The sequence below is a fragment of the Leptodactylus fuscus genome, chromosome 11 (genome assembly GCF_031893055.1).
Source record: "Leptodactylus fuscus isolate aLepFus1 chromosome 11, aLepFus1.hap2, whole genome shotgun sequence".
In the NCBI taxonomy this organism is placed as follows: domain Eukaryota; kingdom Metazoa; phylum Chordata; class Amphibia; order Anura; family Leptodactylidae; genus Leptodactylus; species Leptodactylus fuscus.
This window is the reverse complement of record NC_134275.1, coordinates 9,733,036-9,748,801: the sequence shown is the minus strand read 5'-3', so window position 1 is coordinate 9,748,801 and position 15,766 is coordinate 9,733,036. Positions and strand designations below refer to the sequence as shown.

At 46.6% G+C, this 15,766-nt stretch overlaps 2 protein-coding genes across 2 annotated transcripts in view; one reads left to right on the top strand and one right to left on the bottom strand.

Annotated features, from left to right (window-relative positions):
* DDX31 (DEAD-box helicase 31) overlaps positions 1-6,102 on the bottom strand; it is a 34,642-nt gene extending 28,540 nt beyond the window's left edge. The window contains exons 1-12 of the mRNA XM_075260282.1: positions 6,010-6,102; positions 5,251-5,543; positions 4,647-4,722; positions 4,063-4,106; positions 3,864-3,934; positions 3,533-3,597; positions 3,256-3,300; positions 3,082-3,123; positions 1,871-1,935; positions 1,666-1,785; positions 1,433-1,539; positions 435-658 (exon numbers count right to left, since the gene is read on the bottom strand). Of these exons, the coding sequence (XP_075116383.1) occupies positions 435-658; positions 1,433-1,539; positions 1,666-1,785; positions 1,871-1,935; positions 3,082-3,123; positions 3,256-3,300; positions 3,533-3,597; positions 3,864-3,934; positions 4,063-4,106; positions 4,647-4,722; positions 5,251-5,543; positions 6,010-6,099 (1,242 nt within the window). The 5' untranslated portion in view covers positions 6,100-6,102. The remainder of the gene's footprint in view (positions 1-434; positions 659-1,432; positions 1,540-1,665; positions 1,786-1,870; positions 1,936-3,081; positions 3,124-3,255; positions 3,301-3,532; positions 3,598-3,863; positions 3,935-4,062; positions 4,107-4,646; positions 4,723-5,250; positions 5,544-6,009) is intronic.
* Positions 6,103-7,726: 1,624 nt separating this feature from the next.
* On the top strand, positions 7,727-14,910 carry GTF3C4 (general transcription factor IIIC subunit 4). The gene is made up of 5 exons (XM_075258815.1): positions 7,727-8,024; positions 10,486-12,255; positions 12,860-12,990; positions 13,345-13,433; positions 13,610-14,910. The coding sequence occupies exons 1-5, from the start codon at positions 7,755-7,757 to the stop codon at positions 13,672-13,674; spliced, it is 2,325 nt and encodes a 774-aa protein (XP_075114916.1). The 5' UTR covers positions 7,727-7,754; the 3' UTR covers positions 13,675-14,910.
* Positions 14,911-15,766: the final 856 nt, after the last annotated feature.

Genomic DNA, 15,766 nt, shown 5'->3' with positions numbered 1-15,766 from the left:
TAACACAACATTTCTCCTGCATTCTGTAAGGGATGGTCTCTGGCAGGACTTCCCCTTTAAGGCTAAGGCCTCCTGTAGCGAACCTCAACTAAAAAACGGTGCATGAAAAACAGGGAAGGCAGATTGGGTCTTTGCTGTGTTTTTTTTCTCTTGTTATATCTATGGGGAAAACTCCTGCATTTTAATACTTACCGAGCACAGCGCCTTACACTATATAGTGGCTGGGTTTGGTATTGCAGTTCAGCCCCATTAACTTGAGTCAAGCGAGTGATGAACATGATGGTATATGGCCTGAGAAGCTGAAGCTGCTTCAACCAGCTGATCCACGGGGGTCCCAGGTGTCAGACCCCCCACTTATGTTACCTGGTCAGTTATCTTAAGGATACGTCAGAAATTTAAAATCCCAGAAAGCCCCTTTAACCCCTCGCACTCACCTTCCATTTCCCCAGTATAAAGGCAGACAATGTGACCAGCTTCAGTTTACTGGGGACCACCACCGTGTGCTGCCGCAGATTCTCCGGCATTGCAAAGCCCGAGGTGTCGGCGTCCGTCTGCTCCTTTTTGGATTTTACTTTTGTGCTCAGGTCATCACCGGAATCTTCTGTCACCGTCACACTGATCGGGTTTTGTAAACTGATGTCAGCCAGCCGAGTCACACCTGCATGGTGGAGAGAAGAGAAGAAAACCGAATAAGTACAAGGCGAGAGGAGCCAGAGCGACAGGAGAGGAACTACACAGAGAGTGCATGATGGGAGGTGTAGTGCAGCGCTGCAACAGTATCACACAGGAGAGGATTAGATACACCGCTCAGCAGTCAGTATCACAAAGGATAGGATTAGATACACCGCTCAGTATACAGTATCACAAAGGAGAGGATTAGATACACAGCTCAGCAGACTGTATCACACAGGGTAGGATTAGATACACAGCTCAGACAGTATCACACAGGATAGGATTAGATACACAGCTCAGTATACAGTATCACACAGGATAGGATTAGATACACAGCTCAGCAGACAGTATCACACAGGATAGGATTAGATACACAGCTCAGCAGACAGTATCACACAGGATAGGATTAGATACACAGCTCAGCAGACTGTATCACACAGGATAGGATTAGATACACAGCTCAGTATACAGTATCACACAGGATAGGATTAGATACACAGCTCAGCAGTCAGTATCACACAGGATAGGATTAGATACACAGCTCAGTATACAGTATCACACAGGATAGGATTAGATACACAGCTCAGTATACAGTATCACACAGGATAGGATTAGATACACAGCTCAGTATACAGTATCACACAGGATAGGATTAGATACACAGCTCAGCAGACTGTATCATATACAGCAGGATTAGATCAGCACGATGACAGGAGATGATGGGCAGTGCAGTGCTCCCTGGTTATGATGGCTGCTGTACCTGGGGTCAGTGTTGCAGACAGTAGTACGTTCTGCCGCTGCTCGCTCTGGGAGTTCAGGGCGTTCAGGATACTGGTGACATCTTTCTCAAACCCCAAGTCTAGAATCCTACAAATAACACAGGACGATGAACAAGAGGAATAACCAGGAAGGATCCAGAATCTCAATCATGTGATGTCTAGGAGGGGCGGGGCCTCTGCATATAGCCTGCGCATTATTTCCAGGAATGTTTACCTGTCCGCCTCGTCCACAATGAGCCAGCAAGTGTGATTGAAGTGAATGCTCTTAGTTGACCTGATGTGATCAACCAGTCGCCCCGGGGTGGAGATCAGAATATTAATACCTTTACGTAACCTACACAAGGGGAACAAGGAGGAACGCAATAAAATACAGCGCCATCAAGAGGCCAGGCAAGATAAGTAATCAGAATCCAGGTTACCTCGCCTTCTCTGACTTTCTCTTCTCTCCACCCATCAAAACTCCAGGAACGATCCAAGTGAAAGGCTGAAAAATGGCCAAAAAGCAAAATATGCATAATAAGAGACATAACAATACACAGATAGATAATATAATACTGCAGAATAGTGAGCGCAGCTCTGGAGTATAATACAGGATAAGTAATGTAATGTATGTACACAGTGACTGTACCAGCAGAATAGTGAGCGCAGCTCTGGTGTATAATACAGGATAAGTAATGTAATGTATGTACACAGTGACTGTACCAGCAGAATAGAGAGCGCAGCTCTGGAGTATAATACAGGATAAGTAATGTAATGTATGTACACAGTGACTGCACCAGCAGAATAGTGAGCGCAGCTCTGGGGTATAATACAGGATAAGTAATGTAATGTATGTACACAGTGACTGCACCAGCAGAAAAGTGAGCGCAGCTCTGGAGTATAATACAGGATAAGTAATGTAATGTATGTACACAGTGACTGCACCAGCAGAATAGTGAGCGCAGCTCTGGAGTATAATACAGGATAAGCAATGTAATGTATGTACACAGTGACTGCACCAGCAGAATAGTGAGCGCAGCTCTGGAGTATAATACAGGATAAGTAATGTAATGTGTGTACACAGTGACTGCACCAGCAGAATAGTGAGCGCAGCTCTGGAGTATAATACAGGATAAGTAATGTAATGTATGTACACAGTGACTGTACCAGCAGAATAGTGAGCGCAGCTCTGGAGTATAATACAGGATAAGTAATGTAATGTATGTACACAGTGACTGCACCAGCAGAATAGTGAGCGCAGCTCTGGAGTATAATACAGGATAAGTAATGTAATTAGTGTACACAGTGACTGTACCAGCAGAATAGTGAGCGCAGCTCTGGAGTATAATACAGGATAAGTAATGTAATGTATGTACACAGTGACTGTACCAGCGGAATAGTGAGCGCAGTTCTGGAGTATAATACAGGATAAGTAATGTAATGTATGTACACAGTGACTGCACCAGCGGAATAGTGAGCGCAGCTCTGGAGTATAATACAGGATAAGTAATGTAATGTATGTACACAGTGACTGCACCAGCAGAATAGTGAGCGCAGCTCTGGAGTATAATACAGGAAGTACTGAGCTGATGACATAACATATGGCAGACATTGTACTACATGACTAGTCATGGTCTTCTTTCATACTGACCTTCAACAGCTTCTGGATTATGGTAAAACTCTGCAGCGCCAACTGTGGGGAGGAAGATGAAGATGATGAAAGAAAATCAGCCAATCCTATGATATGAAATGTGCAGTTTTACACTCCACAGACTATTACACAATACCCAGAATGCCTCTCTCTAATCACACATTGGCTTCTCACCTCTCTTGTCGGGACCAGTATAAGGGCGTACGGGCCATCGCTGCGCTGTTGGGAGGAGATTTTACAGATATTATTCCCCAATACACACAGAAGCCTGCTGTACAGTGCAATGGACTCCAGCTGATGTAGAACTACAACTCCCAGCAAGCTCAGATCACCAGCACATGCTAAAAGTTGTAGTTTCTCAAAGGCTGGAGGAAGAGTCACAGCGCACATTGTTCCTTAGGAATTCACACCACAGTTGTTAAGGGGCAAATGATGAATTTAAAATTGTTACCTGGATTTTAGGAGCGACTCCTTGTAGTCTTTGCACCAGGGGAACCCCATACGCCAGTGTTTTACCTGGGTAGAATAAGAGGCTCATAGTCCACGTATAGAGGAAAAAACACACATATATATATATATATATATATATATATATATATATATATTTTTTTTTTTTTTTATTATATATATTATTACAAGAGGATAAGGGACCGCAACCAACACAAGAGGAAGGTGTGAGGGGCGCTCACATCTCATCCTATAATCAGGCTAGCGGGACATGCATGGAGCGGGGCTGCTCTTGAAGGTCGGGGTACCAGATATCAGACTCTGTATAAACCTACCAGATCCGGTCTGTGAGCGGACCATGGCGTCTCTTCCAGACAGGAGGGCCGGGATCGTCATTTTCTGGACGCTGCCACAAAAAAAAACAAAAAAAAAAACATAATCTCATGAGTGCTGGTTGACCACCATAGTGACACAATATATTAGGGTATATTTGTAGCTCCGCCTCTAGGCAGTGTGTCCCTATGAAGCACTGACCTGGTCATTCTGCTGACTTCCAGGACATTGGTGAGGGTGGACACCTGAAAAAAGATTGACAGAGCGAAAGTCAAAGCAAAAATATGTTAGGGACCCTTTAAATAACGTAATAGTCAACGTGGATGTAGCAGAGCTGAAGACGTCACTTACAAGGGTTGTTCTTGCATCTGAACAACAATGAATGAGAACACACCGGCAATGTGATATTATCATCAGAGGAAGGGCCAAGTGGCTGCACAATTCTCCTACACTGCCCACTATAGGAGAAATCCGGTATTACATGGCACCCATTCCAGTGAAAAGGACTGGATCTAGTGTCCTGCACACACAGATAGCCGAGAGTGCTACAGAGCTGACCTGGATTTGTGGCCCCTGCATAGTCTGAAGGCAGACCCCAACAATTATCAAGCGATAAGAGTTAATTCACACATTGCAGTTGTATCAACAATGTCTGTAAAGGTGTGAATACACCCGTACAACAGCCCAGTAGGTTACCTGTAGTCTTTTGGTAATATCATAGCACACAGTGTCAGACCACAGGCTCAGCTCTGCTACATCTTTACACCTCGCTCCTGTTTGCTCACCAGATGTGGGTGCAGCCCGAGCTCAGAGAAGGAATCGGAGGAGAAGACTTGTTCCTGCAGCGGCTTCACTTTTGATCTGAGGAAGGAAAAGTCAAGACTAGTTGTAAATCTCGGGCGAGGATACAGAGACTCAGAGTCAGCGCCACAGATACAGCAGGGCTTACTGATATGTAATATTCCACCTCACTGCAGCGCTACTGAATTAGATCTAAGGCCCTGGTCATAATGGTTCAAGAGCAGAATGCAAAGAACAGCAGTGAAGACTGACACAGAATAAGAAATGTAATATAGATTAATATGACATTTTAAGTCTTTGGAGCATCAGATGACAGCCAGCTCTTCTGGTTCATGAACAGAATGCAAGAACTGCAGTTATAACTGATTGATTAGTCAAACAATGCATAGGTATATGTCCTTCAGCGCCTGTTAAAAAACAAAACAAAAAAAAACCACCTAGTGCCTTATTGTGTATTCAAGTGAATGGGACTACACTGCAATACCAGCCACAGCCTGTGGACAATAGTGGCGCTGTTTCTGTATGAATGCAGCCATGGTTTTTAACCCCGTAATACCCTTTAATTAAGGCTGACAGATGGATACTGACCGCTCGATATCAGGAAGCTCTGGGTTGTTCTTGAAGAGGGATGAGGTCTTGACTGCCGTCCTTCCCTTCGGTTGCTCCTCGCTCTTCCCTGCCGTCCTCCTTTTCGGTTGCTCCTCGCCCTTCACAGCTGCCTTTCCCTTTGGCTGCTCAGTACCCTTTCTTTCCAGTACTTTCTTGGGTGAGGACTTGCCCTTGCCGTGGACATTCGGAGATGCCGGAGGCGCCTGGCGTTTTGGTGGAGGTTCCTCGCTGTCGCCCTCATTGTGGGACTTTCTTTTTAAGCCTTTGATCTGCTGCCGTTGAGGGAAGAGGCCAGGGTTATTAAAGGGCCAGTGCCATAAACTTGTCCTGATAGTGTCCCGGTCACACAGCTGAGGGTTTGTTACAACTGTATCCAGTAAACTCCAGGCGGATACATTATACAAGGCTGAGACCTCACGTAGTGAGTGAACTTTCCACTTTTAATATAAAACGCTGCGGCCAAACGGCAGAGTTTATGCTATGTGGGGGCCCCAGCATGAAGTCCCACGGTCAGTCACTGACTAAAGGCACTTTCTTCTAATAATAAGCTCAGGGACCCCCAGAGATCAAATGGGGAAAATCCCTAAATGGAAACTACAGCCCTGCTTATCCAAATTCTACACAAGAATAATAGTAGGAGAGAGTGAAGCAAAGTAAACACTGCAAATAGAATGCCAGAAGTCCAGTAAAGACTGACACCCCCCAGACAGAACACATCACCCCTTGCAGCAGACTCACCCACTTTCCCTTGGGTTGCTGCTTCTTGTTTTCCTTGTAAAATGTCTTCGCAGCCTCTGAGATATTGAGGATTAACCCCTGGTCGCCCATGACTGTGATCCTTCACTAGTAAGACACCATTCACATGAGCAGCCCCAAGCACTCGGTACACACAGCCACACATGTGAGGAGGAAGGCCCCCGGCCAGGGCTGCCCTGACACTGCCTGACTGTAAACTGCTATAAAGTGATAGCCCCAGCCCGGAAAGAAGCCTTATAGCCCAAAAAGACAAATACTGTGCCTGTCCATCCCGTCAGGAGGGTGTAATACAGATTAAAGACATGTAAAAATACCGCAGTGTCGCTACTGCAAGCGCCATTGTACTGTAGGCATTATATAAACAATAAAGAGAGGGAGGGCTTCAACAAAATGGCGGCCGCTATCACTGCTGTATAGGAGGCCGGGGACAGTTTTAAATGAAGGTTCTGTGGCATTATTAAATGAATAATACTTGCAGTATCTGTCTATTGTAGTATTACTATATTATTACAGTAGTAATATAGTGGTATTATATCACCCTCATATTACACTAGTATTATTCTCCAGTAGGACTCCTAGCAGGCAGACAACTACTCCCCCTATCTGCTGACCTGTTCCATTGCACATATATATAATCAGTATACACAATGGTCACATATCACGTGACCTGGCTGGAGATCCTGGGTAGTCACCTGGCTGAGGCAATGCCTGTTGATAGGCAACCACCTAACCATTGGATTCCTTCCTGGCCTATCAATTCCCATACGTGACTATATGTGGACTCCGGTTTTGGGGAAACGTTGTGAACATTTTTGGATGAGGTCATGACCCTATGGATGTGGCCGCGCCCCCTTTTTCAAATGTGTTGAATGTGTAAAGTGCCCAGGTCACATATAAAATGACTGCTAGGAGCGCTCCCCCAGGCCCAGGAGATTTGTCAGCTCTTCCAGGAGTGCGGGAGGTCGCCCCTTTACTTGGGAACCTCCCACATGTCTGAGAGAGTTGTCTAGTATGGCCGCCGTCCCCATTGTGTATACGGTGGTTTTGGGAGTGTTGGAATCGTTCCCGTTCACACTGCGCCCACATCTGATCCGTTTCCGTCAATGTTACATTATAAACGCACAGTTCCCTGCATTGAGACAAGTCCTCTTATTAGTCATGTGGGCGGGGTCTGTACAGCACATTCTGATTGGTTCCTGTATTACACGGTAACCGTCACTGCGCTCCCCTTAGGTTATGTCTATATGGTGACTGTGGTCGCGACTCCTGTCACGTGACCAAACATTGCATTGTTACCCTAATCCAAATATACTCATAGGGGCGCCACAATTACTGACAGTGAACCCTCTCTGAGGTAAATGCACCAGTGGAGCCAGGACACGTAGACCAGCCCAGGAATCCAACCTTGCATTGCGGATTTCTGTGGCACACATTTTGGTTTTTGCAGACGGGGGTTGCTCATATCAATTAAATAGCTGCTTTCGCTTTCTACCCAGCAACCAATCAAATCCCTGCTTCTACTGCCTACTTGTGCTGCACATATGACATATGGAATCTCATTGGTTATAGCACATAGCCCCGCCCCTTTACTTTTTATGAACGTAACAGTGAAGCTATTTGGCAGTCAGGCGCCTAATGAGCAGCCCCGTCTCCATGGCAGCGGGGTCCTGCCTGCCAGTACGATGCGCGGTGATGACGTCGCCCTGTATAGACGGGAACGGGAGAAGATGTCAGAAACCCCGCAACCGCCGCGTGAGGAGCAGGAGCCGCGTCCAAGCTTCCGCCTCACTGTCACTAAACGGGAGCCGGCGGCGAAACTGCTGCACCCGGTCACCGGGCTGGAACCGCTGTCATGGTCGGAGGACCACCGGCTGTCAGTGTGTACAAGCGCCAACGTGTCTGTCCTGGAGCAGGTGTGCGACATCCACAGCAGCAGCCCCGAACTGTCACTGCACCGCACCAGTGTGCCCGCCCCGCACAAGACCTGCGTCCTCCGGGTATGTATCCTGCTGTATCCTCCATGTCTCCAGTATATACCAGCAGAATAGTGAGCGCAGCTCTGGGATATAATACAGGATAAGTAATGTAATGTATGTACACAGTGACTGCACCAGCAGAATAGTGAGCGCAGCTCTGGAGTATAATACAGGATAAGTAATGTAATGTATGTACACAGTGACTGTACCAGCAGAATAGTGAGCGCAGCTCTGGGGTATAATACAGGATAAGTAATGTAATGTATGTACACAGTGACTGCACCAGCAGAATAGTGAACGCAGCTCTGGAGTATAATACAGGATAAGTAATGTAATGTATGTACACAGTGACTGTACCAGCAGAATAGTGAGTGCAGCTCTGGAGTATAATACAGGATAAGCAATGTAATGTATGTACACAGTGACTGCACCAGCAGAATAGTGAGCGCAGCTCTGGAGTATAATACAGGATAAGTAATGTAATGTATGTACACAGTGACTGTACCAGCAGAATAGTGAGTGCAGCTCTGGAGTATAATACAGGATAAGTAATGTAATGTATGTACACAGTGACTGCACCAGCAGAATAGTGAGTGCAGCTCTGGAGTATAATACAGGATAAGCAATGTAATGTATGTACACAGTGACTGCACCAGCAGAATAGTGAGCGCAGCTCCGGAGTATAATACAGGATAAGTAATGTAATGTATGTACACAGTGACTGCACCAGCAGAATAGTGAGCGCGGCTCTGGAGTATAATACAGGATAAGTAATGTAATGTATGTACACAGTGACTGTACCAGCAGAATAGTGAGCGCAGCTCTGGAGTATAATACAGGATAAGTAATGTAATGTATGTACACAGTGACTGTACCAGCAGAATAGTGAGCACAGCTCTGGAGTATAATACAGGATAAGTAATGTAATGTATGTACACAGTGACTGCACCAGCGGAATAGTGAGCGCAGCTCTGGAGTATAATACAGGATAAGTAATGTATGTACACAGTGACTGTACCAGCAGAATAGTGAGCGCAGCTCTGGAGTATAATACAGGATAAGTAATGTATGTACACAGTGACTGTACTAGCAGAATAGTGAGCGCAGCTCTGGAGTATAATACAGGATAAGTAATGGAATGTATGTACACAGTGACTGTACTGGCAGAATAGTGAGCGCAGCTCTGGAGTATAATACAGGATAAGTAATGTAATATATGTACACAGTGACTGCACCAGCAGAATAGTGAGCGCGGCTCTGGAGTATAATACAGGATAAGTAATGTATGTACACAGTGACTGTACCAGCAGAATAGTGAGCGCAGCTCTGGAGTATAATACAGGATAAGTAATGTATGTACACAGTGACTGTACTAGCAGAATAGTGAGCGCAGCTCTGGAGTATAATACAGGATAAGTAATGGAATGTATGTACACAGTGACTGTACTGGCAGAATAGTGAGCGCAGCTCTGGAGTATAATACAGGATAAGTAATGTAATGTATGTACACAGTGACTGCACCAGCAGAATAGTGAGCGCAGCTCTGGAGTATAATACAGGATAAGTAATGGAATGTATGTACACAGTGACTGTACCCGCAGAATAGTGAGCGCAGCTCTGGAGTATAATACAGGATAAGTAATGTAATGTATGTACACAGTGACTGCACCAGCAGAATAGTGAGCGCAGCTCTGGAGTATAATACAGGATAAGTAATGGAATGTATGTACACAGTGACTGTACTGGCAGAATAGTGAGCGCAGCTCTGGAGTATAATACAGGATAAGTAATGTATGTACACAGTGACTGTACCGGCAGAATAGTGAGCGCAGCTCTGGAGTATAATACAGGATAAGTAATGTAATGTATGTACACAGTGACTGTACCGGCAGAATAGTGAGCGCAGCTCTGGAGTATAATACAGGATAAGTAATGTAATGTATGTACACAGTGACTGTACCGGCAGAATAGTGAGCGCAGCTCTGGAGTATAATACAGGATAAGTAATGTAATGTATGTACACAGTGACTGTACCAGCAGAATAGTGAGCGCAGCTCTGGAGTATAATACAGGATAAGTAATGGAATGTATGTACACAGTGACTGCACCAGCAGAATAGTGAGCGCAGCTCTGGAGTATAATACAGGATAAGTAATGTAATGTATGTACACAGTGACTGTACCAGCAGAATAGTGAGCGCAGCTCTGGAGTATAATACAGGATAAGTAATGGAATGTATGTACACAGTGACTGTACCAGCAGAATAGTGAGCGCAGCTCTGGAGTATAATACAGGATAAGTAATGTAATGTATGTACACAGTGACTGCACCAGCAGAATAGTGAGCGCAGCTCTGGAGTATAATACAGGATAAGTAATGTAATGTATGTACACAGTGACTGTACCAGCAGAATAGTGAGCGCAGCTCTGCAGTATATTTCTAAAGATCTCAGTATTGAATTAACCCCTTTTTCTCTCTTCAGATTGGATCACCAAAAGACGTGGAGCAATGCAGGGCAAAGTTTGCCAGATCAAAAGACCCGTCTGTCAGTCAGAGGTTCATGCTGGACAGAGTATTCAACCCAGAAGGGAAGGCTCTGCCGATGCTGCAGGGATACAAGTACGCCTGCTGGTCACCTGTGGGCTGTGATGCCAATGGCCGATGCCTCTTGGCTGTCTTGACTTTGGATAACAGATTGACCATAAATGCCAATTTTGACCGTCTTCAGTGGAAACAGCTGGCAGATCTAACTGACATGTATGGCGAACGACTGGCACAAAGCAACTATGTGATGACGGAAACGGACAAGGCAGCAGATCTGGAGGACTTTGCCGAGTTTGAGCGTCGCCACAGTATGCAGACACCGATGAGGATGGAGTGGTCGGGTATATGTACCACCCAAGAGATCATGGAAAACAACACCTGCCGTGATGTGGGCACTGTGCTTTTGGCCGTACTTTTTGAAAATGGGGACGTTGCAGTGTGGCAATTTCAACTACCTATCAAGGACCGCTCCTCCATCGTCTCCTGCAACACCATTGTTTCGGGGGTAGAATCCCCCAGCGTCCTGGCCTGGTGGGAATATGAACACAGCAACCGCAAAGTGAGCGGGTTGATCGTCGGTAGCACCCTGGGCCCTGTAAAAATCATCCCAGTCAACCTAAAGGCTGTGAAGGGGTATTTCACTTTACGGCAGCCGGTGATCCTGTGGCAAGAGGTGGACCGCCTGCCGGTGCACAGCATCAAGTGCATCGCTCTGTATCACCCCTACCAAAAGTGTAGCTGCAGCCTGGTGGTGGCCGCACGGGGGTCCTACGTCTTCTGGTGCTTGTTGTTAATATCCAAAGCCGGGCTCAATGTCCATAATTCTCACGTGACCGGACTCCACTCCTTGCCTATTGTCTCCATGGCTGTGGATCGGCAGAACGGCACTATTTATACCTGCTCCCTAGATGGCAAGGTACAGCAGCTTATTCCCATCTTCACCAATGTCGCTCTGAGGTTCGAGCACCAGCTTATTAAGCTGTCGGATATGTTTGGTGTTGTGAAGTGTCATGGCATTGCCATAAGCCCGTATGGTGCCTACCTTGCCTCTGTCACATCAGAAGGCATAAAAAATGGCGTCCATCCGGTCAACAAGAACTTCCAGGTGAATTTTGTGGCCCTCAAGACGTTTGAGGAAGCAGCAGCTCAGCTTCTGGAGACCTCCAGCCAGAACCTGTTCCGGCAGATGGACCTGACTGATCTGATACGATGGAAGGTCCTGAAGGATAAGATCATCCCCCAGTTTCTGATGGACGCTTTGGACAAAAAGATCGAGGGCGGACCCTTGTACTTCTGGAGGTTCCGTCTGTTCCTCCTGAGAATTTGGTACCAGTCCTTTAAGAAGGTTTCTTCAGACGTGATGTGGAAACCGTATCCCAAGGAGTCCAAAGTGTCTAAGGCTGAGGAGAGTTTGGTAGAGAGTAGCATGGCTGAGGAGACTGAAGGGCAGGGCCCTCCGATTAGCCCCGACAAGACACTAAGAGACTCGGCAGAGCCTGATGGGGATTGTAGTCCAGCAGAGGAAGGTCTCCAGGAGATCCAGAAGAAGATCGATGCTGTGGAGGCTCATCTAACCCTGGAGCACATGAAGCATGTCCTGGGGGAGGTCTATCTACACACGGGGATCACGGAGTACACAACCATCCCCACACGGGGCGTCTGCGCCTACCTCATGGCCAACAGGGACAGTGAGGACCGGACTGCACAGGTGCGCCACCTAGCTTCTGTATGATACTTTACTGCTGATCGGGCCATCCAACTTGTTTTGGTTTATCAAAGTTCTGCCACTTTCTTATAGATTTTTTTTTCCCAATTCCTCACGATTTTCTCTGCTTACACTGTAAGGCTATAAATCAGTACAGACCTGATATTCACAGCAGAGGGTTTGTTACAATTGTTTAGTTTTTAGATTCTGAGTAACACATTTTACCTGCACTGATACATTGTAACAAACAGGACAGGACTGGGATTGTCCTGCTATGTATCTAGCTGCTGCGGCCTCCCTGTACTGATACGTTATGATAGTAAGGAGGGGCCTTAGCTCTGAAGTATAAGCTATGATGAGATTTCCCATTGCTAACCAATATCGATGCAAACAGAAATAGATGCAGTCTTTCTACGGTCTATTGCTCCCTGTTATCAGCCACTTCAGACAGACAGCACTGTAGTGTCCCTTCCATGGTATGAGTGACAGGAAGTGCAAAAAAAATCTGTAGAGCGAGCCCTGGATTTCTGTGTTGCTATTCCTGTGCATCGGTGCTGTCGTATTTTTGCAGCAGTTTTAGTTTTTCCCCCTCCATTAACCCTTGCAGGTCCTCATTGGACACGTGGAGAAGAAGATGAATAAGCAGATATTCCCCGAGTACTGCAGCTTGTGCAAAGAGGTTTTACCCTTCAATGACAGCAAGAAGGCGCTCTGCCCAAACGGACATCTGTGGCCGAGGTAAGAGGTGGCATCTTGCTGAATACCAAGATCAACACCACACATATTGTATTGGCCGTGCTTGGTATTGCAGCCTAACCCCATTCGCTTAAATGGGACTGAGCTGCTACTGTACCATGTGACCAATGACTGATAGCTGATTTGCAGGGGAAGGGGCTTCGGTCCCCAACTCAGCACATATCGATGAGCTATACTAAGGATAGTTCATCACTATAGAAGCCCCAGAAGTCCTCAGTATACAGGATAACACGCTGCATGTTGGGGGTCTTTACTTATATTAAGTTCCGCCCTTTACTTGTATATTAGTTTGTGTGTTTTGGGTCGTCCCTCACCTCTGGGCTCGTGTCGTTCCAGGTGTTTCTTGACTTACCAGGCATGTCAGACCCTGGAGTACCGGCGGTGCTTGCTACACGACAGTATCGCCAGGCATCCCGTCCCTGAAGGTAAGAGCCGGCTGTTTGTGATGTTAAGTGGCGCCGTCTCCATTACTGTTCAGGGTCCGTTTCCCACAATGCACTGCAGCTGGGTACGGACACCGGACCAGCAGGGGTTGCAGTAATATTACAGAACTTTCCTCCCACCCTCGATCCTTCTCACGTCTTTGTGTCTTCTTTTGCAGACTTGGATTGGATTAAGAGGCTGCTTAAAGGACCGTGCGCACTTTGCGACTCGCCAGTTTTTTAGCACTTTCTGACCCGCGCAGAGATTTGGACAGTACTGCGGCATTTTTGTGACGCAGCTCTTACCTGGTGATGTCACATGACCAACGGAATGTGAAAACCTTCAATGGCGGAGATCTGAGACCGACGTCTCCACCCATCGTTCACAGTCTTCTCCAAGATGCTGGTGTCTGATTGGTCAGTTGCTGTGGATAAGATGGCCGCTGTCACGCAGACCTTTGGAACGTTCTTGATGTTGGAGAGACCTGAGCATTTTTAAGGCAGCTAGTGGGATTGGTTACAGCAGCACAGAGTACTTCAGCAGGGGCTGATGCTATAATGGGCAGTGACCTGGTCTCGTGTTGGATGATGCCAGCGAGGACACTACTGCAGGTGCCAGGAGTGGATGAAGGACGACAGTGATAATACATGGACCGAGCTGCCGATTAAATGGAAACATGGCGGGCGGTCCCTAAATAGACTCCTCCCCCTCTACCTCCCATTATGTCTTTGTGCTAAAACGATGTTTTTATTTATTGAATAATTGTATAATTGTCCGGATGAAGTAGTCGATGTTACATGTAAAGTCGTCTGTGTCGCCGCAGACCTGGAGGGCGGTTTTTGGGGGTTTTTTTTGTTTGCCTTTACAATTTCCATGACGATATGTTTTGCCATGGGATGCACTTTAAATCTTGGGGAATGCTGTATTGTGGACGTCTGTACCCTAAAAGGGTACGAAGTACAGGGGTGTGTGCCAAGGTGCTGCAGTTGGGGGTAAGTAGCTCTAAATTTGGCATCTTAAAGGAGGTATTCTTATAACGTGATGGTATTGATCCTGTGACTGAAGAGGCAGTAGCGTGGATTCATCACTGCAGCCAGTCACGTCATGTCTCTTGATCACATGGCCATGCTGGTGAATGGGATAGGGCTGCAATACCAAGCAGAGACACTATGTGATGTATGGCGCTATGCCTGATATGCAGAGGCCGCCAACCTTGTCAAAACAGCAGATCGGCAGGGGTGCCAGGCTTTAGACCCCCCACTAATCTGATATTGATGAACTAGTCCAAGGACGGACCCTCAGTATCTCACTCCTGGAAATTTGTGTGTGTGGGCTTAGAAGGGAAGAGGCCGGACAGCATTAGAGTTTTGTAAAAAATCTGTTTAGATGGAGATCCCCTTTATATGGTATCACCACTCACCCCTAATCACAGGCCGCCCCCTCGGTCTAGCTATATAGGATAAGTGTGCTGGCGGAGGAGGCCGAGTGTGGCGTTGTCCATGCCAACCACTCCTTAGAGCCTAGGAAGAAATCTCTGGGATTCTCCGCCCCCGAGGAGCTCGTTCCCGCTCTCAAGCTCTTATGTCCATTGTGTTGTTCTTATGTGACTGGTTTTGTGAATATTTATAGAATTATTTTTTACTTTTCCTTGTCGTTGTCATAAAGGTCAATAAAGAGGTTTCTAGGAGGAGCCGCGCCTCGTACCTCGCGCCTCACTGTTATTATTAGCATTGCCTTATAATAGACGCTGCCCAAATACAAGATAATACCCCCCCCCCCCTATAAGATGTTACCATGGAGATCCACAGGGCGAGTCTATTTACACAGATATGATATCTAGATCATTTATAGAACAACATGTTCTTCCTATTCCAGAGGCTGAGGTGCGTTTTATGCCCCACGGGGGAAAATCGCAGCCTAAAAACACTGCAGAAAAGACCACAGGGAAAAACACATTGTTTATTGTCCCCTCAGTGTTTTTCTCTGCAGACTTTCCGCTCCTATTGTACCTATACAGAACACGTCTGCGTTTCCGCAGATATAATTGGGATCTGCTGGGACTTTCAAAAACGCGGCTTTTCTGCAGCAGCTGAGCTATATATGATCAGGAGAGGTGTCTATAATCATGTGCCGCAGCAGCAGAGGTGTCTATAATGATGTGCCGCAGCAGGAGAGGTGTCTCTAATGATGTGCCGCAGCAGCAGAGGTGTCTATAATGATGTGCTGCAGCAGCTGAGCTATATATGATGTGCCGCCACAGCTGAGTTGTCTATAATGATGTGCCGCAGCAGCAGAGGTGTCTATAATGATGTGCCGCAGCAGCAGAGGTGTCTAT

Bases quoted from the DNA above. Each gene is read 5' to 3' on its own strand.
- GTF3C4 (XM_075258815.1), top strand. From the start codon at position 7,755: ATGTCAGAAACCCCGCAACCGCCGCGTGAGGAGCAGGAGCCGCGTCCA. The intron at 12,991-13,344 runs GTAAGAGGTGGC...GTGTCGTTCCAG, and splicing joins AACGGACATCTGTGGCCGAG to GTGTTTCTTGACTTACCAGG. The intron at 13,434-13,609 runs GTAAGAGCCGGC...CTTCTTTTGCAG, and splicing joins CAGGCATCCCGTCCCTGAAG to ACTTGGATTGGATTAAGAGG.